Raw genomic sequence first — 24,753 nt, 5'->3', positions numbered from 1 at the left:
CTCATTACAAAGGCAATTTCCGCCTGTACCTTGACTAAAAGATTTATGTCCTCAGGAGAAAGCAGGGAGGAGGCACCCTGTGGAAAGAGAAATCCGTTGTTTAATACAAACTTAAAAAGTAGTTTTATAAAATGAGACACTGAAGGTAAATTTGCATGAAAATTCCCTGTGGTATGGTACTGATTTTCCTTGCACTGTCTGGTGCTCATTGGGCCCAATATGTCCTTTGTCAATGGCATTATAAATTTATTCCAGAATACAGGGATAGATTGGGCAGGGCATGTGTAGAAAATACAGATTCTGGGCTGGGGTTTTATATGCAAATACTAAGAGAATGTTGTTACGATCTTTTGCTTTCATTTACATACAGCATATTCAATTATTTTTATATTGAGCCAAACCTACCACAGGCACTTCTACCGTAATCCCTCTTCGCTCTTAGTTCTTGTAGCTGTTCTTCCGGTTAGAACAGCAAGCGAGTGACATTTAACTGTCACTGTGAAGGATGGGGTATATGGAGGTACTGATATAAAAGGGAGAAGAGCAGAATTGTTTGGGATTTAATCTAAAAGTGAAATGACATACTGGCTTTCCAGGAGGTCCTATGTCCCCGGGATTTCCAGGTAAACCCTATGGACAAGGGAGAGAAAAATCTATGAGATTAATTCACAATAAGACCTTTCTTCTCTTCCTGCTCCTCATACACACACATAAACACGCCATCCCAGGATACTGCTCATTTGTGCCTACTGTCACACAACCCTGCCAGTGTTGGGACAATCACACACACTTCTACAAGAACTACTAATGTATCTAAATGTTGGTAACATTTAGAATCTACCTCTCTCCATCCACCTCCATCTCTGAATTACTTGCTCTCACTACACATCCTTCCATACTCCTCACTGGTTTTACTCTTAATGCCACTGAAGTCACCCCCTGGGCAAATCTGGTTCATCATGTTTTCATGGTCACTTAAGGCACAGGTAATACTTGGTTGAGCTGCAGCAGTTTCAAGGAGAGATGAATGAAGCACTGAAGACTGAGCCCAACTGGAGCTTTTAAAACTAAGGCTCCGATCCTGCATCAGAAACTGCAAGATTGGATCCTGGCAGTCACTTGGAGCACCATTGAGTCATCGTTTGTGGGAGCAGTTTGACACCAGTTTTCAGAGATGTGTGTGTGATAGAGACAGATTGAGATGGGCAATTGGCAAGGCACCACTAATATGTCAAATACCTGAGGTCTGGGCCTGGAAGGGAAAGGAAGACGTTCTATAACATGGAAGGGGCTATGTAGGAAGTGCCTCCAGAAGGGCCAGAATCTGGCAACATTTGAGATCCTCATCCTTGGGGTGCCTGCCACTGCCCCCCTTACTTATCAGTCAGGCCTACATCTATGTGGAGAAGTGTTCCACAGAAACGTAGGCCGGTTCATTTCAGGCAATTGCACACCCGTGACATTTGGCTGCATGAAATCTGGCAACATGGCTCTTCTCATAGCCAGCACCGCTCTGAGATTGACATTTTCAAACTTGAGCATGGAAAGCAAGTTCTCTGAGGAGAGACAGGGCATGGAAGGGCCTGGTCCCTCACCATCCGTCAGCAGAGCTGGTGGGCTGCAGAGGGGAAGGCACACAGCACTCTCCTAGAGAGTGGCCCAGTGGGCATGCTCGTTCTGGGTGCCTTGCAGCACAATGCTTCCTGCCATCTCCAGTTCTGTCAGGGCTGCTTTGTGAGGCACCACTGAGTCCCATGGAAAGGTCCTGTCCTTTTCCTTTGCACACTCCTGGTCTCCACTGCTGTGTGTGTTCTTGAGTGACATCAGACTGTATCGGTGATCATCCTGCAAGAGACATCTGGCCTCAGCTGGGGTGGAAGAAATCAGAAGAAATTTCAATTGCTCTTTTCCTGTGTCTGCATTAACGCCGGCGTCCAAAGAAGGGCCCTTCTGCGGCCTCTTGTCTTGCTCTGGCTTATGAATATGAAACCGTGGTAATGAATTTCAGTGGGGAACAGTTGCGGTTCCCAAGGAACTGCAACTTCATTGACTGAGACGTGTGTAAAGGAGAAACTTGTCTTATAATTACTCTTCTGGGGAACTCGGGAAATGCTGGCAAGACGGCACATGGCTTCTTACACTTTGCTTCCTTGAGACAGGTAAAAATCCTGCGATTAAAAGACTGTAGATACTCTTGGAAGACTAAGGTGCTTTAACTTTCAGCTAACTTTACTACCCTCCTTTAGCCAAAACAAGCTCTCAGCACCCTCTCTCCCAGAGGGTGCAGGGTGATGGCTGCAGGGGGGGGTCAGTGCTCCTGGAGAGCTAGGCACACACTGCAGGACAGTACCAGCACGGAGAGAATCTCTGGGTCCCCCAGAAGTAAGGGAAAGTAGGAGATAATTCATCCCTTATTCCCCATGGTGGGGTGAGGAAAGCGAGACCACACTTAGAGGAACCCAAGTGTGCAGGAAGAAAATGAGATGTCCCTCTTCAAACCCCCAGGAGGAAGAGAGAAGAGATCCATTCAGATTCACAGTACGTCTCTTTGGGCCAATCAGATTACCTCAACGGAGCTACACCCAACGATTGTTACATCAGCCCCTCAATTTTCTGAAGCCGTGGCATATATTTTCATGGGCCTAGCCTAGAGAACCTGGGATTCATTTAGGGTCCTACAGTGTCACAACACTGTGTAGAGAAGGAGAGTTACAGGAAGGCGCCAGCTTTTCATGTCCCAATGTTATGTCAGTGTCACCCCCTTTAAACACATCCAGCGCCCCTTTCCCACTTCCACCAAGGACTGGTTCCTAGATCTCAGCACTTGCTGATCTGCAAAGAGCTTCCTCCTCGTTCCACAGAGCAGTGCTTGTGACACAGCAAGTGTCCACAAGCCAGGGGCAGGGATCAGCTTCCCCCAGCAGACATGTGAAGACCTCCCTCTGTTCCTCACCACGGAGAGCATCACTTCTGTGACTCACACTCTGGGAAGGCAGGAGTTGGAAGAAAGGCTGGGAAGAGGTAAAACGTCATCTCTTTCGCATGGCAATGCAACAAAAAGCCATCAGGGACCCTGGGCCCAAGATTCCTGTTTTCATTAAAGTGTCAGAGAATCAGAGAAATCATAAACCCAAGAAAGTGACTGGCTATCTTGAGGCTTCCCCGGCCAGTGCAGGATTATTCCCAGACAGTATGCCTTCTCCAGTGTCGTTCTAACAGGCTCAGTGATGGGTCTTCCCCCACTTCCCTAGAGACATTATTCCGCAGTCCAATAGGTCTTTTAGGTCATTCTACCAGATGTTTGACATAAATTTTTCTTTGGTTAATTTTGTTCCATCACTATTAATTATCTCATTGGCCCACCCTAAAGAACCAGCTCCTGGACTGATAAAGACAGGGTTTTTTTAAGGTGATATATTGACTGTGGGTAGCCCTTTTAACTACAATAAACACTTAAACTCTCACTTTCTTTACTTACATCCTGCCCTGTTGGCCCCTGTGGGCCTGGAACACCTGGTAAACCTCGAGGGCCCTGGTAAAATGAGAAGAAATAAACCTGATCAGAAATGTTGGCAGCATCGTTTTTACCCCATCCACATATTTAGCAGCGGCCAGATTCCTGTCTGCTGCGGAAATGGAACTCCCAGGCCATCAGCTACGAGAACCCATTTAACTAGCAACATCCGAACTGACTTTCCAGAAAAACTTAATCACACTCGGTGCTAATATAATATCTTCCATTGAAGGAACTCAAGGAACTTTGCAGCTATCCATAAATTAAGCCTCACAACTTAAGCCCCTCGGTGGGGTCGGTGTTATAGCACTTTCACAGGTGTGCACGGTTAGGCAGAGAGAGAACTGACTGGCCCAAGGCCATGCTGCAGAGGGGAGAACAGAACCCAGACGTCCTGTCTCCCTGTCCCCTGCGCTAAATGACAAGCACAAGGGGCAAAATTCTGATCTCCCTGTAGCACTATGAATCAGGATTAACTCCACTTGCTACATTTACACCAGTGTCAGCAGAAGTCAGTTGAAGCTAGGATTTTATCACGACAAAGTGGCAGACTGGTGAATCATGGCTATCTTGTGACTGGTTAGATACGACAGGAGTGAGACGATGTATTGTTATTTTCTACCAAAAGTCCAGCAAAACACTTGCACACATGCTTAACTTTAAGCACGTGAGTAGTCCCAAAGTTAAGCAGGTGCTTAAGTGCTTTGCTGGATCATGGCCTAAATCAGTGGTTCTCAAACTTTAGCAACCCAAGCACTCCCATTTTGATTTAAAAATTTTCAGTGCCCCCCATGCCCCCCCACTTCACCCCTTCCCCCAAGGCCCCACCCCTACTCCACCTCTTCCCACCCTCGATCCACCCCTGCCCCTCCTCTTCCCACCCCCTCCTCTGAGCGCGGCCCATCCCCGCTCCTCCCCCTTCCTCCCAGCTGTTCTCCAGTGTGCAGGAGGCACTGGGAGGAAGGCAGAGTAGTTGGGGGGGGAGGAGTTGATCAGCGGGGCCCGTGTCCCCCCTGGAGTACCCTCCCAGACCCCAGTTTGAGAAACGCTGGCCTAAATAATTTAGCTGTATCTTTCCACCGTTATCAGGCAAACGGAAACTATAAACACGCCTTAACAAAATCATCAATAGACAATGCAACATTTGACTACATGGCGGTCCCCCTCTGTAAAAGCTGGGTGTAGTTAGCAAGACATACTGTACCGATGGCCCTTTGTCTCCTGCTGGTCCCACAGGGCCCTGCAAACAAACAGCAACAACACATAGATGAAAAGGGCAGCAGAGCCTGAATTTAACATCCTGGTGTGAGTGATTAAAGAGCAACATAAGTTTAGAGTTAATGGAAAGCATAGGAGGAGCGGTCAGGAAAAGGAACAGAATCAGCTTGGCAGGAGGTCGCCCTGAAACAGATGAAGCTAGCAACAAAGAAAGTAACTGAAGGAAGAGGAGTTTAAAGAAAACAAGAACACGCGGAGTGCTGTGTCCAACAGTCTTCCAGGCAGCGAGTAACCCCAGGGTATAATCGGTAACAGTATAAAGGAGCCCGAGGCACAGAGCCTAGTGGGTTCACAGCAGCTGCTCATTTCGGGCTGCAAGGATGCAGACTTACAAGCAGTTTAATCCACCAAACTGCAACCCCTTAGTACCCATGGAGAGAGAGAGAGAAATCCCCTTACAGTAACCAACATCAAGCACAGGGAAACAGGTAAGGAAAATTCCATGAGGAAATATCATCATGAGTGAGAGTTCATCCATTTCTCCCATGCAGCGCTTTCCCCCTCTCTCTCTGGCAGATGGGGTAGGATGCACACACGCAACAGGCCAGACTCTGATCTCTTACACCAGTGCAAATCTCAACTCCAGCAACATCAATATTCCAGACCAGGAGTCGGCAACCTTTGGCACGCGGCTTGCCAGGGTAAGCACTCTGGCAGGCCCGGCCAGTTTGTTTACCTGCCGCATCGGCAGGTTCAGCCGATCGCGGTTCCCACGGGCCGCGGTTCACCATCCCAGGCCAATGGGGGCTGCGGGAAGCGGCGCGGGCCAAGGGATGTGCTGGCTGCGGCTTCCCGCCGCCCCCATTGGCCTGGGACGGCGAATCGCGACCAATGGGAGTCGCGATCGGCTGAACCTGCCGACGTGGCAGGTAAGCAAACTGGCCCAGCCTGCCAGGGTGCTTACCCTGGCGAGCCGTGTGCCAGAGGTTGCCGACCCCTGCTCCAGACTGACGAGCTGCCAGTGTAGCTGAGATCAGAATGAATGGAGTGAAAGCAGAGAGGAATCAAAAGAAAGAAAGAAAGAAAGAAAGAAAGAAAGAAAGAAAGAAAGAAAGAAAGAAAGAAAGAAAGCCCCTAGAGAGAGAGAGAGATAAAAAGTCAGCAGAATGGGAAATAAAAGTCAGGGCAGTTCTGGAACTAGCCTCACATCATCACTGCGAGCAACAGGTCAACATGGAAGCAGGTTCCATACCTATATGCATGTCCATGATACAGACTGGTAGATGGTAATATCATACCTGTTGTCTTTGTTGTGAGCAAGCAGTATAACTCTTTCTGACTTAGGAAAAAACAATGCCCTGAAGTAAGGTGAATGATATACACGGTTGGGCCAGTTTCTGATACTCTTAGTCTAGTCATTCATATTTACAGATATTAAGGACAGAAGGGACCATTAGATCATCTAGTCTGGCATCCTGCAAAACTTAGGCTATAGAATTTCATCCAGGTACCCCTGTTTTGAGCCCAGTAACAAGGGCCCTGTGTAAATCACAGGTTTTTGCGGGGTGGGGAGGAATTCATGACAAATTCACGATGGCAAAAGTATTACAATTTCATGGAGTTTGCAAGGAATGAATTTTATAAGTAAATGTAGTCAATTTCAAAGATGAAAGAATTATACAAGGAAAATTCATTCTGTCCTTGAAACTGACTACATTTACTTGTAAAATTCACTGCATCCTTGAAATTGACCAGCTTAAGTAATGTTCTGTATTAAAGACTTTGTTGCTGACATTGTCCTTTAAAAAAATATTTAAAAGATCATGGTTTGGGGGCATTTTCATGATTTCCATGTTCTCCGTGAAATCGTGATTTATATTGTGCCTTACCAATAACTAATAAATAACAAACAGTAATGACACACCAGGCTTCACAAAAGCTAATGCGTTTTCTTAATTCATAAATTAATTTTAAAATTCTCATTCATGCGATTGACATTAATGAGCCTGGTGTAATCATAATCACATTTAAAGTATGAGCACTCATGCCTGAGAGGCTTTCAGCTTACCCAAGGAAAAACAAGCTGTCATTTAGAAATCAAGGCAACGGGATTTCGTACGTGCCAGAGCAGGAGCAAATCACTAAGCCTCACCAACGTGCTAGCCAAAAGTCTGGCACATCCCGAATAGCATGTGCCCTTTGGGTAAAGCAGAGGCCATGGTGCAGATCTCATGTTGTTATGACTGAAACTGGGTATTAAATGATTGACCTCTTGCCTAATCTTCTCTAAAACAAGAAGTCCCCAGCATGGGAAATGCAAACTATACAGTCAGCATTTATCATCAGTTACCACACAGGGATATAGCTTACCATAGCAGAGTTATTTCCTGTTCCAGGTATAAGGGGAAAGTGCAAAATCTAGATACCACTGCAGGGTATTGTTGGCAAGTATTGGCTAGAGTAGGGACTACTAACCCTAAGACACAGTATGTGAGGATGCACAGATGGCTATAAAGGATTCTAAGATGTTTGCTACCTTCTAATGGGTGTGACCAAGAATGAAGTCTGTTTACACACTTACACACCTGGGACCTGAATTTGCAAGATTCTGAGCAGCATCTGAAAGGTGAGGAGTGTCCTCAGATCTCATTGATATTATCAGGGATCCAACACACTCACTACCTGGCAGGATCAGACCCCAGTGCCATAAAAAACCCAAATTGTCTAGAGCATAGTCCAAAAGATGTACTTTGTAGTCTATCGAAGGGGAGAAAATTCCAAAGTGAAGGCAGCTGACAGAGCTGTGAGCACAAAGGGCATAATTGCATAGGATTCAAATAAATCTCAATTGAAAAGTATTCTATACACTTCAAGAGTCAAAATACTACAAATAAGAAGTTTTAAAAGGAATGTGGATCTCTTGAAAATCAGGTTTTAAAATACTTTTGTATCTTTCTGTTTATTAAGACGCCTGACTACAGCATAGACTCGCTAATCAGAATGCTTAATCATTTGCTTCAATTTTCTAAAACTTAATAAAGAAGGAAAATAATGGTATTTATTGAAAAAAATGGTTTTGGTTTTTGTATCTTAACCAGACTCAACATGCGAGCTGGGGAAATATGAAGTCAGAAGGGCCTCACGCTCCCAGTGGAAATTTCACTTGTGGTCTATTGGTGTTAAATGCTAATCTGTACGGTAGCTAAATAGTTAGCGAGACATGCTGTGCAACAGAAATGCACACATCCCAAAAGACACTGTGTTCAGTGTGTAATGACACAGAGCTCTGGTGTCACGCAGAGCCAATGTGTCAAAACCACACAGATCATTTCAGGAGCAGCAGAAACTGATATTATCCACTTCGAGAACAGTAAGGGCTTTCACCCCGCAGCTTAGCACTCCATGCTCATTCGAGCAGCTGGCAATGGGCGTGTCTTGGTCTTATCACAAGTGAGTGAGGTCTGCTTAGTACTTACAGGAGGTCCAGCTACTCCAACTCCTGGTGCACCTCTGTCTCCCGGCTGGCCAGGAAGACCAGGAACTCCCCTATCTCCCTGAAACAGCGAGAGAGGAAAGGGTTAAGGACCAGCAAGATTCTATATGTTTGAGAAAGGTGACCAATGTCTAACACTAATTTACAGCTCAGAAAATATCACCGATACTTCCTGCACATCCTACATGGAACCTCCACAATTATTATTACTAATTATTATTAATACGTTGCAGGGGAACGGTCTCAACCTATGATAGCACAGGGACATGGAATAGTCATTGATTTATTATACTGGGAAAAATCCACTGATAACTTGTCATATCCTGAAACTACTTTTCCTCTTTACAAAGTGCTCAGCCCAATTTTCTGAGCATATGCATGATTCAGCTCCATGCCACGCCATGTAACAGAGTGGGAGCACAGGACCCATCATTATTTTGGTTTACCCAGTAGGTGGGTCAGCTAGCATACAGCATCCAATTTCCATCAAGATCCTTCTTTTACTAACTGGGTTGACTTGATAGACAGAGACCAGGTGAGAACCTTACATCTTTGTTGGGACAATTAGGGTGTATAATACTGCTGCTTTTGTATGGTTTTATACTAGGAACTCCAATTGCCTGTAGGTTAGCATGTATTCTGTGAGGCACAGGAAAACATCATACTTGTGAGCAACCACCTACTTTCCTATAGTAGATTGCACATACAGGTAACCACAGGGTATTTATTCAGAAGATCATAGAAGTTAGAGTTGGAAAAGAAGTACTGAGTCAAAGATTAACATTGCTCATTCCATTATCAGTGCAGGGCTGTTCCCTATGGTATATTGTTAAGTGCTTTTTTCCAGTGCAGTTTTAAATGACTCAGGGATAGACTTTCAACCCTACCCTTTAAGACACTATTCCACCATCTAAAAGACCTCATTGTTAAAAATTAAATTGTCAATAATATATACCGGAAAAAGTCTGGGCAATTGTTTTAACTGTTTTAATGATCACTGGGGCTAGGTCTACACTGCAGCGGGGGTCCGACCTAAGATACGCAACTTCAGCTACGTGAATACCGTAGCTGAAGTTGCGTATTTTAGGTCGGCTTACCTAGCGGTGAGGACGCGGGAAAGTCGACTGCTGCCGCCGACTCCGCTGCCGCCTCCTGCCGAGGTGGATTTCCGGAGTCGACGGCAGAGCGATCAGGGATCGATTTTACCGCGTCTTCAGTAGACGCGGTAAGTCGATCCCCGATAAACCGATTGCTACCCGCCGGATCGGCGGGTAGTGAAGACAAAGCCTATGAAGGGAGGGTTAAGAAAGAAGCAGAAAATATCCTGCTCTGGTGCTTGCTATGCAATCACATTGCTCAGTTTTACATGTTGCAGTGAGGAAGACATTGTAACAGACTTCACTGCAGATGGGAACTATAGCCTCATGTTAGAGGTATTTTGTTCAAAAACACAGCTTTGCTGCAAAAAACGTGCATGCTGTTTTTCCCTGCACAGATAAGTTTCCTAACATCTTTATTTTATATTGAACAATAGGTTTCATTTGTTGTTTTTTAATATGTTTCTTTCTCTCTTTTTTGTAGTAATAGTTCTTTTTGCATTACTGCTTGTGCGATCTGGACTGAAAAAGAAAAAAAAAAGAAAAATAGAGACCAATTTAGCCATGTCAGTGCAGAATGTAGCAGAACAGAATCAGCATGAGGAAGAGATAGGTAGATTTATCCGGGAATACAAGACATGGCTGGATCAATTCTTTATACAGCTATATTCCTGCTTAAAAATAGTTTCCTATTCTTAAATCTATTTCATGATTCAAGGAATATCCTGTTTTCCTGCTTAGTTCTTGATCATGACTTGATCAATCCAAATAGAGAACCTAGGAAGAATCTGTCCTAGGCTCTAAACATGACCCAGCTCATCCCAGAAGAATATTGTTAATTTCTTGTAGACCTTCAGCAAATGTGGATGTGTTTAGTAAAGGTGTGGTGGTAATTCTGAAATTTAATATTTCGTCTCAAGACTAAATTTTCAAAAACAGTGCAACACGTGAAAACCACAAAATGCTAATTTGGCTACAAAACTGCAGTTTGTGTCAGGGACAATAGATTTTGTTCTCGTCCCATGTCCACCTCTTTGAAAATGCCTGTGGAGAATGGGGGAGATATCTGTATTATTTTAATGATTATATGTACCTCGGCTTGATATTATTTCCTTAATATCATTCTGTCTGACCACACAGCGTAGAATTAAAAAGGGCTAATAGAAAGAGCAAGAAGAAAAAAACAATGAGCAGAGATAAGACAGCTGTGGGTAAACAATTTCAAGGGAACAATCATTGGGCCATTAACTGGGGAGATGGTCTTCACAGATGCCAGCCTAAAGTGACACAGCTGATTTGCCAAAAACAGAGACTAGAGATCAAAAGGACCATAAACAGTTTAAAACGTTTTTCTTCAGGGAGAGGGGGAGTGGGAGTTGCCAGCAGCTGCTGCTCTGGTGAGATGTTCAGAGACAGACATTGAGACAAGCGAAGAATGCAAGGCAGTTTGTCTCTCCCACCCAGAAACTGAAGTACCTGGGCTAAGAGGAACTTGAAAGGATAAAGTTTAGGCAAGACCAGATGTAGACAAAATTCTGTTCTTTGAACCCTTTTCTCTGCTTACCATTTACCTTTGGGTGAATAAATAATGTTCATTTTGAAGCTGTTTTTAGTCACTTTAATCAGCCCCTGTTCACAGGCTCCCAGAGGGGAGTTTCCTGCAGGTGCCGAATACAGTTGGGACTGTTGTGTTAACATAGTGGGGAAACGGCAGGGGGTGGGGTGGAAGCTGTAACCCAGAGATCCACTCCAAGAGCAGCTGAACAGCAGAGAGGTGGTGAAGGAAGCAACACCGGTCATCTGAGCAGTATACCTGAGGTACTGCAAAGGAGTCGAAAGTGCAGCTCACCCTGTAACTGCACTGACTCTCTGATTGTATGGATTCCAGGTTGCCAGGAAAGTGAGTGTGAGTTTTGTCTCAGTAAGCATGGCAGGACTTGGCCCACAACCTTAGTTATAGCTTTATATAGAGGCATAAAAATGATGTATGTGGAAAGTGAACAAGTTATTTGCTATCCTAATATTTGCATGTACACAACCAGAGAAGCAGAAGCAGTTTCTCCTCCCTTGGTGTTCACACCTCAACTGCTAGCAGAGCACCTCACCCTCCCTGATTGAACTAACCTCGTTATCTCCATACTGATTTATACCTGCCTCTGGAGATTTCCATTACTTGCATCTGAAGAAGTGAGGTTCTTACCCACGAAAGCTTATGCTCCCAATACTTCTGTTAGTCTTAAAGGTGCCACAGGACCCTCTGTTGCTTTTTACAGATTCAGACTAACACGGCTACCCCTCTGATACTTGACAACCAGAGAGGCATTACACAGAAAATAGAGTTGTTTGGAAAGTTTCTGTTGCAAACTTTTTTCCACTGAAAATCAGGAAAACATTTTTAGTAAATGTCTCACCAAAAATATTTTCCAGTGAAAAATGGACCATATTTTCAATTAATTTTTCCACCAGCTCCAGTGACAATGTGCAAACTTGTCCTGATTTCTGAGAAGCAGTCCTCAATGGGACAGAGGTAAATGCTTACCTTGTGTCCGAGGGGTCCTGGTAGGCCTGGGGGGCCTCTTTCACCCTAAAGAGCCATAACCAAAGCAGAAAAATAGTCAACACTTGCGAAGCAGAAGCTTGGCCTTTGAAAAATAATCAAAAATGATTCTTACATCAAACTAGTATTTCTAGTGGCGGTGGGTGGGATCCATGAAGGAACTTAGCGGTTGCAATATTGAGCGTCTAACTTTTGGGCATCTAGAAAATCACAGGAACAAAGCCTGATCCACAAAGCCTGAATTAGGCGCCTAGGCTACCCATACAATGAATGAGGAAAGACAGACACCTAAGAATGTGATCCACAAAAGCCAGCACACTAGATGGGGAGCTGCCTAATGGGAGAGTCCAACAAGAGGGGTGTGTCCTAAGCTCTGCCCCTCTCTCAGAGATAGGTACCTACATCCAGGCTTCAGGGCTGCGCCCATCTCTGCTTAGTGAGCCACAAATGGGAACCCACCACCAGGAGTCAGGTAGCTTAGGCATCAAAGGTGCATCTTGTGGGACTGAGCTAGGCGTGTGGTGCCTGCCTCACTCCACTGAAAATGGCAGGTGGTGGAGGAGCCCACCTTATAACTTCTAGCCCCCTGGTTAGAGCATTCATCTGGGATATGGGAGACCCAGCTTCAATACCCTCTTCTGCTGGAGATGGAGACAGGACTTGAACTGGGGGGGGGGGTCTCTCACCTCTCAGGAGAGTGCTTTTACCACTGAGCTATGGGATCTTCAGTTGTGGGGCTCCCTCAATCTCTCCTGTTGAAGCTGTTCCATTGTGGATAACTACTGAAATAGTAATTGGGCCAGAGAGAGAGTGAAAGAGAGACTGCCCACCTGTGAGGTTGGAGCATGGGCAGAGTGGGCAGATATGGACACAACACGATGGTGCAGTGTTGGAGGCAAGCAAACTTGCTGCAGGTGCTGATGTTGGCAGCCGCATCCACTCAAAGGGTGGCCTGCTGTCAGTGGGTAATAATATAATGCTGCACTGCAATATTACGCAGTTATATTTTATACACTGCTTCTGCTGAGGCTGTTCCATTTTAACTCCTATAGGAACTGATTCTAGTTGGGTGCAGAGTGTGCTAAGAGGACTTACCCGTTCTCCATCTTTACCCTTCCCTGGTAAGCCAGGTATTCCAGCAGGGCCAGGCTCACCTGCGAGCCCAGGTAGTCCTGGTTTTCCTTCCTGTCCTGGGTCACCCTGTAGAAGACATTACAATGATGCATCTGAATTGAGAGCTAAGGTCCATTTCTGGACCAGATATCCCATGAGGATAAAAATGTCCAGGGATTTTGTCTTTAACTTTTACAGGCAGAACATTCCTCAGTGTCATAGGAGGCCCTGTTTTATTATACTATAAGAATGTGATGATGCATCTTGGCCTTTATATCAAATGCTCTCATAAGAGTATTGGTATTTCCCCCTTTAAATGAAAACTTTAGCCCTAAATGGTTTGGGGCGTGGCTATGTTAAAGACTCCTCCAATCTGTGTAATATTGATGCAGTTACACTCAGCAGAAGAGCTTGAGTTACTAGCCCTCTGCTTTAACAGGTGGGGAGAAAGGAAGAGTGGCAGGGTGTTCCTTGTGAGGGGGCTTCAATTCTAGAACACTCCTTCCTCCCTCTTCCATCAGTGAGGAGTTCTTAATTCTAGAACACCCCTTTCTTCGCTCTCCCATTGTGACTCCACCCTGCTAACTTTGGAAACATACCAGAAGGCGCATTTAATTCAGGGAACGTTTGGGTTTCAAGTAGATCGAGGGATCTGGTGAGCACTCGGAAGATGGATGGTGATTTGGTGGGAGGGGTTGATATAGTGGGACTTGTCTATATTTTGCAGTGTTATCCTTCTATTGTGTGTAGTTAAGGTTGATGTTACTGTTAATTATTTCTATTATGGAGCCTCAATCAAGGACCAGCGCTCCATCATGTTAGGCTTGGTACAGGCAAGTAATAAAGGAGACAGTCCCTGCCCCAGAGAGCTTACAGTCCAGGTGTCAGGCAGGACATAACAGTTGGATGAGACAGACAAATGGAGGTGATGGTGAGCTGGGAGAATAGGGGAACTATGCAATTAAAAGAGCTTGGTATGAAAGCAGAAGTCCCAGTTTGCCTAACCGGTGCGAGAAGGTTTTGCTTACAGCTGGGGATTTACAGATTTAAACATAATTATCAAGAAAGAAACAAACAGAATAGAATCCCCCACAATCCTGGCACAATCACCACCGTGCAGATGTGTTTTCAAGCCAATGACATCACTGTATCTAATAGAAAAGCGAAGGTGGCTTTTTCACTGCAAGAGCTCCTGTCCTATTAGTACTGCTAGGTAGTTTATACAGGGAGAACCAAGTGCAATTCTCTGGAAAATGCCAGACTAGATGAGCTAATCATCCCTTCTGGCTTTAAAATCTATTAATCCTGGTCACTGTTCAGAGGGCTGCAAGTCCAGATACACATTTATCTGACAGACATGAAAGAACTGCTGGACCTTTTCACCCTTTTGTCCATCCTTTCCGGGTTGGCCAGCGTCTCCAGGTACACCCTGTTGAGAAAAAGAATGCTCCTGTTTAAAACCGTTATTTGAGGTGGTATTTGATTCTAAAGGAAATGAGATAGACAGATGTACTGTATTGTACATCTTGGGGATTTGGGGGCAATTTTATACATCTTGGTTTATGACACTCCCTCTTCCCAGTACAGACAACTTGTAATCCTGAGAACAATGAACTAGAAGAGATGTGAATCAGCTGCCTGAAAAGGTTATTTTCAATGTAAGAATGAACTGCAAAGCTAAAGTGAAAACTGAGTTAGCCCCAGTTTTGTATGCCACTCCTCCCCCAACCAAAATACATTTCCCCCCTCTGTAAAATCCTCCTGGCACTTCCTGGTTTGCTGAAAAGAACTCAGAAAGCATAACTGTAGAGAGCAGAGATACTAGAAAGCCTCATTACAACCAAAAGTCTCATCGGGTTTATTTTTGTCTGATGCCCCCCAATAGTCAGTATAATGGGGAAATTCAACGCACTCCTGGGATTAACTCAATGGTCATTTTACCCTTGCATTTCCGTTTTCATTCCCTTTAAATTATAGGCAGATAGGATGATATCAAACTTCTTTGTTTCTTTATAGTTTAGACCCATAGGTGATTTACCTCCAAACCGAACAACATAACATTCCTTTCTCCTTCCCTTTCTCCCAAGCTGAGACAAGGACAAAGGCTTGTGAGTTGGGTCTTTCAAGACAGATGCTTTCAGGAGGTTGTGGAATGAACTAAACCCCACCAGAAAGGCCAGGGGAGGTCTCTGTTTGAGTTCGTCACTGAGCAGTGCAATTATTTGGAGTTATTCCAGCCTCAGTTAGTACTATATCCCATTCTGTTGGCTTGTATCTGTTGTTCTGATTGCAAGTTAGAAGACAGTATCAACACAAATATTATTTTCCCACTTCAGCTTCCTTTAGCCAAGCTCATGAATATGTAAACTATCTTCATTATGTTAATAGAGCCCAATTTAATTAGAAATGGCAGAGATAACTAGTAGACAGTTACTTGGATTGTCTATTAGCACCTATCACATCACACTGCTCTTCTGTTGATCTCATTTGCACAGCTAATGCCCCGTGCATGTTGCACTTAAAAGTTCAAACCCTGTATTCACTCACAAAGGTGTGAAACTGGAGTAATACCTGATACTCCAATGGAATTATTTCAGATTTACACTGGTGGAAGTGAGAGCAGAATCTAGCCAAAGACTTATATGCAAACATGAAAGACTCAATCGTGCAAACCTAATTTCAATGGCCCTACTCGTTGGAGTAAAGGTTGCACAACTGGACCTGAAGTGATTACATCGTATTCTAGTGAAAATGGGATCTGAGTGTATCAATCCTTAAATCTTTGAACTGATTCTAGTTTCAACAAGAAAGAAAGAAAGAAAGGAAGAAATTTTTCTCTTGGGACAGCTGGTGGCAAACCAAGCATTGGTCAGTTCGGTGAGGACACAAATCAGAGTTCAGTGCATCCTTGTTGGTACAATGCTGGTGAGCGTGAGGCAAACCTGCCGCCAAACTAGGGCTGCTCGCTCTGCTCCCTTCCAACAGTGGCTGGTCCTGTTGGCATACGCCGATGACATGCTCCTCGTGGTCCAGGACCTGGGTGACCTGGTGCAGGTGGAGGCCTGCCAAGCCATTTATTCTGCGGTCTCCTCCACCTGGGTCAACTGAGTCAAGAGCTCTGGCCTGGTGGTCAGGGCCTGGTGGCAGGAGAACTCCCTTCCTCCTGTGCTCCAGCCCATCCGGGAGAGCACGGACTGGCTGCTCTATCTGGGTGTCTAACTTTTTGCCACCGATCCCTCCCCACTGGAGAATTATCATGATCTGGAAACCAGGGTGGCTGAGTGGTTGAGGAGTGGACAGGACTGCTCCAGTGTCTTTCCCTGTGCGGAAGGTTACTGGTGCTTAACCAGCTGGTCCTGTCCATGCTCTGGCACTGGCTCAACACCTGCTCTGACACCAAGTGGTGGGACCTCCTACCTCCTGTGGTGGGTGAGGAACCCTGGTGGGCCAGTCCATATTCCACCCTGGTTTCACGGCTTGCCTGGGATATTAATTGGTGGCTCCTTCACAGAGCCGTGATCATGGGCATGTACTTGGCGCGGTTCACCACCTCCCCGACACATGCCTCTTCTGCAACGAGAGGGAGACCCTGGCGCACATCTACATTGAATGCACCAGGTTGCAGCCCCTCTTCCGGCTCCTCAAAAACCTTCTCCCTAAGTTCTGGCTGCACTTTTCCCCACACCTCCTGATCTATGCACACCCCATCTGTGCCCCGTGAAGTCACGAGACCTCCTTGTCAACCTCCTCCTGGCACTGGCCAAAGTGGCCGTCCTCCATACCAGGAGGGGGAAGCTGGATGGCGAGGTGCTCTGTGACGGTGGGGGCTACTTCTGATCCTCCCTTAAGTCACAACTCCGGGCAGAGTTCCTCTGGACCATGTCCACTGGCTCCCTGGATGCCTTCTAGGAGCAGTGGGCACTGTCCAGGGTTTTTTGCTCGGTGTCCCCCTCTGGATCCCTTTTCAACCAGTGACCCCCACTCCCATCCCTGTTTTTACATTTGTTGTCCCCTGAAATCTTATTGGTGCCTGGGTCCAGGGGCTCATCCCCTTATGCGGGGGGGAGCTTTAGATGTGGGTAGGTTTCCACTACCCATCCTCAGAGTCTCAACAGTGCCCTTCCAACACAGTTATCACTCAGGCATGTGGCCATAGTTTGGCTGCACTGACTTGCCCTTCCCACAGAGCTGGCAGTGACTAAGCCTCCAGGCGTGCGGCGGCAGCACCCTCTTCCTGAGCAGAGCCTGCGTCAGGTGACCCCCAAGCTCAGGTTTTTCCCCAACCCCACCAGAGCTGCAGATCAGTCTGTGCAACACACTACCTGGCCAGGAACCCTCCTGCTGCCGCGCAGTGTATCAGACTCTTGAGACTCCCAGCCTGCTCTTGTTTTGACCCTGTTCCTGCCCTAGCCCTGTTCCAGCCTTGCCTCCGCTTCCTGACCATCCTTGAACCCTCAGACTCTGACTATCCGGCTTCAACCTTTGGCCTGTATCTGGACTTGGCTACGGTACCGACTTTGCTTGTCCCTGGACTCTGTCAACCCAGCTTCAACCCCTGGCTTGCACCTGGACTGTGGCTACGGTTCTGATTCTGGCTTGACTGCGGACTCTGATCTCAGTTCTGACCCTGTCCTGTCCCTGGTTCAATTCCAGCTCCACCCTTGGCTCAGTCCCAACCTGACATCCAGCTTCGACCTCTGCTCCAACCACTAGGCCTGACTGGGAGGCAGCGCCTGACAGTGACATTGTCCTGTTGAATATACCACTCCCAAGATATCAGTGTCTACTGAGTCTCTCAAAGAGAGTAGCAGGCTGTAATGAAACCACCTGAAACAAACAACAGCTGTAGACCCTGGGAAATGGTGTAGGGAGAGATTTTGGCAAACCAGTAAAGTGCCTGAAACCCCAGGTAACAATGGAAACCAAAGAAACTGAATAAGAGAAATGTGGCAGGGCACAGACGGGGAACAAATCCATGGATGAATACATACCACATTTCCTGGCAAGCCTTGTGGACCTGGGGGCCCAACAGGTCCAGGAGCACCCTGTTGTAAGAAAACAAAATTTAAAAAAATATTGTTTCTTATTTGTATTTCGTAGGAGCTAGAAGTTTTAAATGGGATTGGAGTCCACATTCTGCTAGGCGCTGTACAAGCATATAGTAAAAGAGAACTCTTGCCTCAAAGATCTTACAACCTGAATAAGGATGCAACGGTACAAAACAGATTAAGACATCCCTTGGGAATTTCAAAATTGTCTATCGCCATGATCAATCCTAAATCCAGATCAGCTACTCCATCAGCTTGGAAAAGAAATATAGCACTGAGAATAAAATATATATTATCAGATCAGATCAAATGATGTTGATTTATGACAAACATACAGTATCCAGGGCAACAAAATAGTCTCCTCAGACAATTTCCCTGCTTTTTTGTATATTTAGTGAGGTCAATAGTTCAGCTGGTGAGTATCCTGAACTGGTAGCACAAGAACACCAAAGGCTTCTATCCACAAGGAACAGTCAGATGCACTTCTAACTTTCTTACATTCATTTGTCAATTAATGACCCAATCCTGCAACCAGTTACAGGGCCTGACCCACAGGCTAATGAAGTCAATGGGAAGACTCACATTGCTTTCAATGGGCTTTGGATCAGGCCCATAATGATACGACCTCCTTTGTATGTGAGATCTATGGATGAAAAATGCCGTAAAAGGGTTAGGTATTATACAACATTACTACTGGGTATTATACAGCATTATTATTACTGTTACTGAGGCTATGTCTATGCTTACAGCGATGTAGAGTACATACACTGCATGCCCCCCTAGCGTCGGTACAAACAGCAGTGTAGATGAGGTATTAGTAAAGTAAAGACACACCAGACCCTTAGGGCATGTACCCTACACAGCTCTCTACACACCCATGCAGTGCATCCCCCAACTACACTTCTATTTTTAGCAGTGTGCTGTCTCACTGCTAGAGCCTTTTCCCGCCGCAGGGAAAGGCTCGAGCAGGGGGAGGCAGTGGGGAAAGACTCAGGCAGTTCCTCACTGCTCGAGCTTTTCCCCACTGCAGGGAAAGTCTCCAGCTGTGGGGAAAGGCTCTGGCACAGGGAAGCAATGGGGAAAGGCTCCAGCAGCTCTCCACTGCCTCCCCACTGCCAGAGCCTTTCACCGCTGTGAGTAGTGTGACAGACCCAGACCAGTGGGGTACAGGAGTCTGGTAGAGGGCAAATATACTGGTCACTGGATGAGTAGTTTTCTGTTCCCTGAGTGACCAGAGCAGGGGCTGCACTAGAGTAATCAGGAACCTGCTAGAACCAGTTAAGGCAGGCAGGCTAATTAGGACACCTGGAGCCAATTAAGAAGAAGCTGCTAGACAGGGCCGGCTCCAGGCACCAGCTTAACAAGCAGGTGCTTGGGGTGGCCAAGGGAGAGGGGCGGCACCTGTGGCAATTTGGGGGCGGCAGGTCCCTCACTCCCTCTAGGAGCGAAGGACCTGCCGCCGAACTGCCGCCGCCGATCGCGGCTTTTTTTTTTTTTTTTTCCAATTGCTCCGCCGCCGATCGCAATCGGCTTTTTTTTTTTTTTTTTGCTTGGGGCAGCAGAAATGCTGGAGCCGGCCCTGCTGCTAGAATCAATTAAGGCAGGCTAATCAGGGCACCTGGGTTTTAAAAGGAGCTCACTTCAGTTTGTGGTGCGAGTGTGAGGAGCTGGGAGCAAGAGGTGCAAGGAGCTGAGAGTGAGAGGGTGTGCTGCTGGAGGACCGAGGAGCACAAGCGTTAGACACCAGGAGGAAGGTCCTGTGGTGAGAATAAGGAAGGTGTTTGGAGGAGGCCATGGGGAAGTAGCCCAGGGAGTTGTAGCTGTCATGCAGCTGTTACAGGAGGCACTATAGACAGCTGCAGTCCACAGGGCCCTGGGCTGGAACCCGGAGTAGAGGGCGGGCCCGGGTTCCCCCCAAACCTCCCAATTGACCTGGACTGTGGGTTCTTCCAGAGGGAAGGTCTCTGGGCTTTTCCCCAACACACATGGTGAATCTCTGAGGCAAGAAAATCCGCCAATAAGCGCAGGACCCACCAAGATAGAGGAGGAACTTTGTCACAGTAGATACAGACCGTCGTGTGGACACGGCCTGCTTTTCACTGCGGCATCTAGCTACACCTACCCTATACACTACCACCAGCGTAGAGAAGGACTACAAGTAGCCTGATGGACTTCAATGGAAGAGTAGTCATGGAAGCAACATGCCATAACTGGGTTGGCAGGACAGTGATTATGAATGCAAAGCCATTTTCTGATATCTGGCCTTCTCCAGATCTAAGGCTCCCCAAAACCATTCCTCTAATTCCTTGTCCTCTGTTCAGCACTTCCTCTTCTACTGACTTTTTCTTGAGAAAGGAGTAAGAAATTGCTCATTCGGGGGTAAATTGGGATCTGAGTCATTACTGCTCTCTAGTATGCAGAAGCCAGATCAGATCAGCCTCAGAGAACATGCCCCCCCTCCCCCCGTCCACACAAGTATGTGTGGTGGGTTTATGGTAATGAGTCTCCTTTATAAAAAAAATGCTGAATTGATCAGGCAGGAGGAGAAGCGTAAAGCTAACCAAGTTCAAAAACCAGTGGTGGCTCTCGATGAGTTACGAGCTCTCAGCACCAGACGGTAGCCTGTGCCTGAATGCCATCCCAGTGTATTAATGAGCACGACCAGCGCCTTGCCTGGAAAGGAAGGGGTTTCATCTGAGAATCAGACTTCTCAAACAAAAAATAGGCAATCTGGAACCGCATCCATTGAATCGGTTGGAGCAGCAATCCATTGGGTGCAGCTGAGTGGTTTGAATTTCTGTTCGCCCGGAGCAGCAGCTCTTGTCCTAGCTGCAGATCAGAGCGTACCCTGCACAGGATCTGCCTGAGATGATTAGTCTGGAAAGCAGCTACTTCTGAAGCCCTTCAGGTGTGTTCCCATTGCAAAATGTGCCCTAAGTGAAGCAATGACTCACAGTCTCTCCACGGACTCCTGGCTCGCCTCCGGCTCCTGCCTGTCCCTTCGCACCCTGGACAGAAAGAAAAGGGACTTAAATGGAGGCTGCTATTCAGCACTGGATGCTGGGACTTGTGGATATTCACAGAGAGGGTGAAAATCATGCCCACATATAGGGCCATCCCCGCCCTATGCACCACCTATAATCCTACCTAAGCTGTAATGGTCTCTCTCCACAGGGGGAATTTCACCCGACTTGCCGGGTGTAACTATATGAACAATAATAGCGCACTAAGGATGAATTCCTGTGCAAAGGGCCTTCATTGGCCCCATGAGCCACGAAAGTCTACGTTGATGGTTTACATGGGACTTGCTTTGTCCCATGGTGGACTTTCATGAGCAGAGAATTCAGTGGCATTGTAGCTCCTGTTTTCTTGCCATTGCTGAGCCTGCCACTGCTCTCAAATCCTTTTTCTTCTTCCTTTTTTTGTTAAGTTCATGGTCGCGTTTGTTTAAGACAGCCCAAGCCTGGCAGTCCGAGCGACAGCCAATTTCTATGTGCAGGATAGGCACAGCACAAGCACTGCGACCTTCTCCCATGCTGCCCTACAAACATACTTCAGCCCTATGCTGGAGGGACCCGTCTAGGGGAGAGAGTGGTACCTCGGTGCCCATTCACTCTTTGCCCTTTCTGATGAGATAGTCAACAGGAGCGATGATCAGAGCTCACTTGCAATGGTGTTTTTTGCCGTCCAGACAATTTTTTCAGTGGCAATTGGACTAAAACTATGTACCCATTTCACATAACCCAAGGAGCATTCAGAAAGTGTCTTGAATCTGAACACTGCCCTGGAATTCCTTGCTCATGCGCTGTAATCACAATCACTCATTCGTTAGCCCCGTGGGGCAGCAGAAAGGCAGTACACTCAGCTCTTGGCAGACATGCCTTGGGAGAGCTGTCTCAGAGGTCCTGCTTGCAGAGCAGTGTAGAGATAGTATGTCACACTTAGGGCTCGACTCTCTTCTCCTTTGCACTGGGGTTAATGAGGGATACCTAATGCCACAGAGGTCAATGGAGTTACAGCAGTGTGAGACGGGAATCAGACCTTCAGCATCCAGGGGGAGGGACTGTGTGGAGTGATCTACACCCAGTCAGCACCCCTTACCTATCTGGTCATTGCAGGGAGGGGAGTCAATGTTGCTTACCTGTGGTCCTGGAGGTCCTGGCAGCCCCATTTCACCTGGGACACCAGGCAGTCCCTGCAAAGGAAGGAGAGGTGGGAAACAACTCATTTATTCTCCTTGGCACATGTTGGTTTGGCTCATTTTTCCCCACTCTGGGGAAGGGAAGGATTTTATATGTCCAGGGCTAGCAACAGTTCGGGTTCATTTCCGACATGATGGAGACGATGCCCATTCCTCTTGAGCATACCCAACCACTGCTGCAGAAGAACAATGGGTCACAATAACAAAAACTTGCAGTTCCATAGACTAACCCTCTGTGTAATTTTGTAGGGCAAAATCATCTGAAAGAACTTTATTAAAATGAGCTATACAGATATATATATATAGATAGGTAGATATATATATTGATATATATATATATATATAGATAGGTAGATATATATATAAACATCAGCAAAACCCTACCTAGAACTCCCCACCAGCCCTCTGCTTAGCACCAGGTCACTACTCCTGTAGCAGAGGGTCAGGGCCCCTGCCAAAGGGAATATGACACCCACCCATGTTCTGTTAGCTAGGGGGCAGGGAGAGGCTCACAGCCATTTCTGAAGGAATACTGTCTTGCACTTACGGGTTCCCCGCTGTTTCCTCGATCTCCTTTCTCTCCCTTTGGCCCAGTTTCTCCCTGTCACAAAGCAATACGAGGATAAAGAGTGAAAAATAAATTCATGTTATCTCGTCGGCGAGGCTGATAAAAGTCAGACAGCTTTGTTCTTTGACAGAGGCTTTTGACCACATTCCATATAGAGGGCTGATGTTAAGGATCTCTTATTCCACATTGAATACTGAATGGATTTTTCATCTGAAGAGACTATGAGCTGAATTGAACTTTGAACCCACCTCTTTACCTGAAAGCAGATAACCCTAATCCCATTAGGGTTATCAGAATATGGCCACGGACTCCATCTTTATAAAGCGCCTGATTCAGTGGCCACCGAGGTTAAGACCCTCCAACGAATGAAATACGCTTTGGAACAAGGCCAAATGAATGAGAGAAAGAATCTTCTTCAGCTAAACTGCTACCATTGCCACTTCTGCTTGGTATCTAGATCTAGAGGACTCACGTTGAAAATATGAACAATCACCTTCCTTCTGTCCCAGAAGAGAGATTTTTTTGCGGGGTGGGGGAGTTGTTAGTGGCTATGGCTCAGTATATTCCCTGTGAAAAAGCGCTTGTCTTGCTAAGCCGATCCCAAATATATTTTCAAGTAAAAAGATGGTTACTCTCCCTCGTAGATAATGTTTACATATAATCTGCCATCATAAAATAATGTTACAACTTGGTAAATTCGGGGGAAAGAATATTCTCTCTGGTGTACATTTATTGTCCAGATAGTCTGAAATGAGACATCAGTGATAACTGTTGATCAATAATCTATTCCATCTGCCTGGAGGATTATCGGACTAATGTCATTATTCCTATCCTATCTCTAAAAGATGGGTGAACATGGGCTAGACTTGGGTATCACCGGTGATGTGGATTCTATAGCTGCTCTTGGCCAGGTGTCCCATTAACTTCTTGTGTTCATAGAGTTTCTCCTCCCTGCTGCAACATCAGCACATTATTTTGTATGCTATTGTTACTGACCACTGGGATTAATTTACTGCCGTCCTTCCTCTTTATAACATCCCCGTATGTTCATGCTGGTGGAATACCACGCAGCAGGAATTCACCTTCACTTTGAATTCTGAAAAGCCAATCAGTATGGATGCATTCATGGTATTTGGATGCATTTAAGTGAATGGCATAGAGTTACTGGAGAAATGGCTGTCCTCTATAAGAACATAAGAACGGCCCTATTAGGTCAGACCAAGGGTCCATCCAGCCGAGTATCCTGTCTTCCGACAGTGGCCAGTGCCAGGTGCGACAGAGGGAATGAACAGAACATTTAATCATCAAGTGATCCATTCTCTGTCGCTCATTCACAGCTTCTGGCAAACAGAGGCTAGGGACACCATTCCTGCCCATCCTGGCTAATACCCATTGATGGTCCTATCCTCCATGAATTTATCTAGTTCTTTTTTGAACCCTGTTATGGTCTTGGCCTTCACAACATCCTCTGGCAAGGAGTTCCACAGGTTGACTGTGCATTGTGTGAAGAAATACTTCCTTTTATTTGTTTTAAACCTGCTGCCTATTAATTTCATTTGGTGACCCCTAATTCTTGTGTTATGAGAAGTAGTAAACAACACTTCCTTATCTACCCTTCCTACACCAGTCATGATTGTATAGACCTCAATCATATCTCCCCTTAGTTGTCTCTATGGGTGTGATCCTGCTCCCACTGACGATTCTAATGGTGCAAGACCAGGCCACACATGAAATTCCAAATTTGTATGTGAACATATGTATTCAGGCAAGAGCATTCAAACTTTTTTTGTGGTTACATCATTGTATAAAATCTTTCAGTTATCCAGTCAAGGGGCAGAAGCATATGACTTAGGCTTCCCATCAGACACCAGGACTACTCAAAACAAAGAGTTCATATAGTTCTTCATGGTTCACAAGATCTGTTTTCCAAATCATTTCCGCTAG

The 24,753-nt window shown here is 46.1% G+C and overlaps 1 protein-coding gene across 1 annotated transcript in view; it reads right to left on the bottom strand.

The window, feature by feature from the left end:
- The window catches only part of COL22A1 (collagen type XXII alpha 1 chain), a 271,823-nt gene that overhangs the window by 33,160 nt on the left and 213,910 nt on the right, over positions 1–24,753 (bottom strand). The window contains exons 33-44 of the mRNA XM_065397620.1: positions 22,789–22,842; positions 22,182–22,235; positions 20,995–21,048; positions 17,984–18,037; positions 14,368–14,421; positions 12,975–13,079; positions 11,862–11,906; positions 8,209–8,286; positions 4,719–4,754; positions 3,479–3,532; positions 586–630; positions 30–77 (exon numbers count right to left, since the gene is read on the bottom strand). Of these exons, the coding sequence (XP_065253692.1) occupies positions 30–77; positions 586–630; positions 3,479–3,532; positions 4,719–4,754; positions 8,209–8,286; positions 11,862–11,906; positions 12,975–13,079; positions 14,368–14,421; positions 17,984–18,037; positions 20,995–21,048; positions 22,182–22,235; positions 22,789–22,842 (681 nt within the window). The remainder of the gene's footprint in view (positions 1–29; positions 78–585; positions 631–3,478; positions 3,533–4,718; positions 4,755–8,208; positions 8,287–11,861; positions 11,907–12,974; positions 13,080–14,367; positions 14,422–17,983; positions 18,038–20,994; positions 21,049–22,181; positions 22,236–22,788; positions 22,843–24,753) is intronic.

The sequence above is a fragment of the Emys orbicularis genome, chromosome 2 (genome assembly GCF_028017835.1).
Source record: "Emys orbicularis isolate rEmyOrb1 chromosome 2, rEmyOrb1.hap1, whole genome shotgun sequence".
Taxonomy (NCBI): Eukaryota; Metazoa; Chordata; order Testudines; family Emydidae; genus Emys; species Emys orbicularis.
Note: the sequence above shows the minus strand (reverse complement) of the source record. Positions and strands in the feature narration are given on the sequence as shown.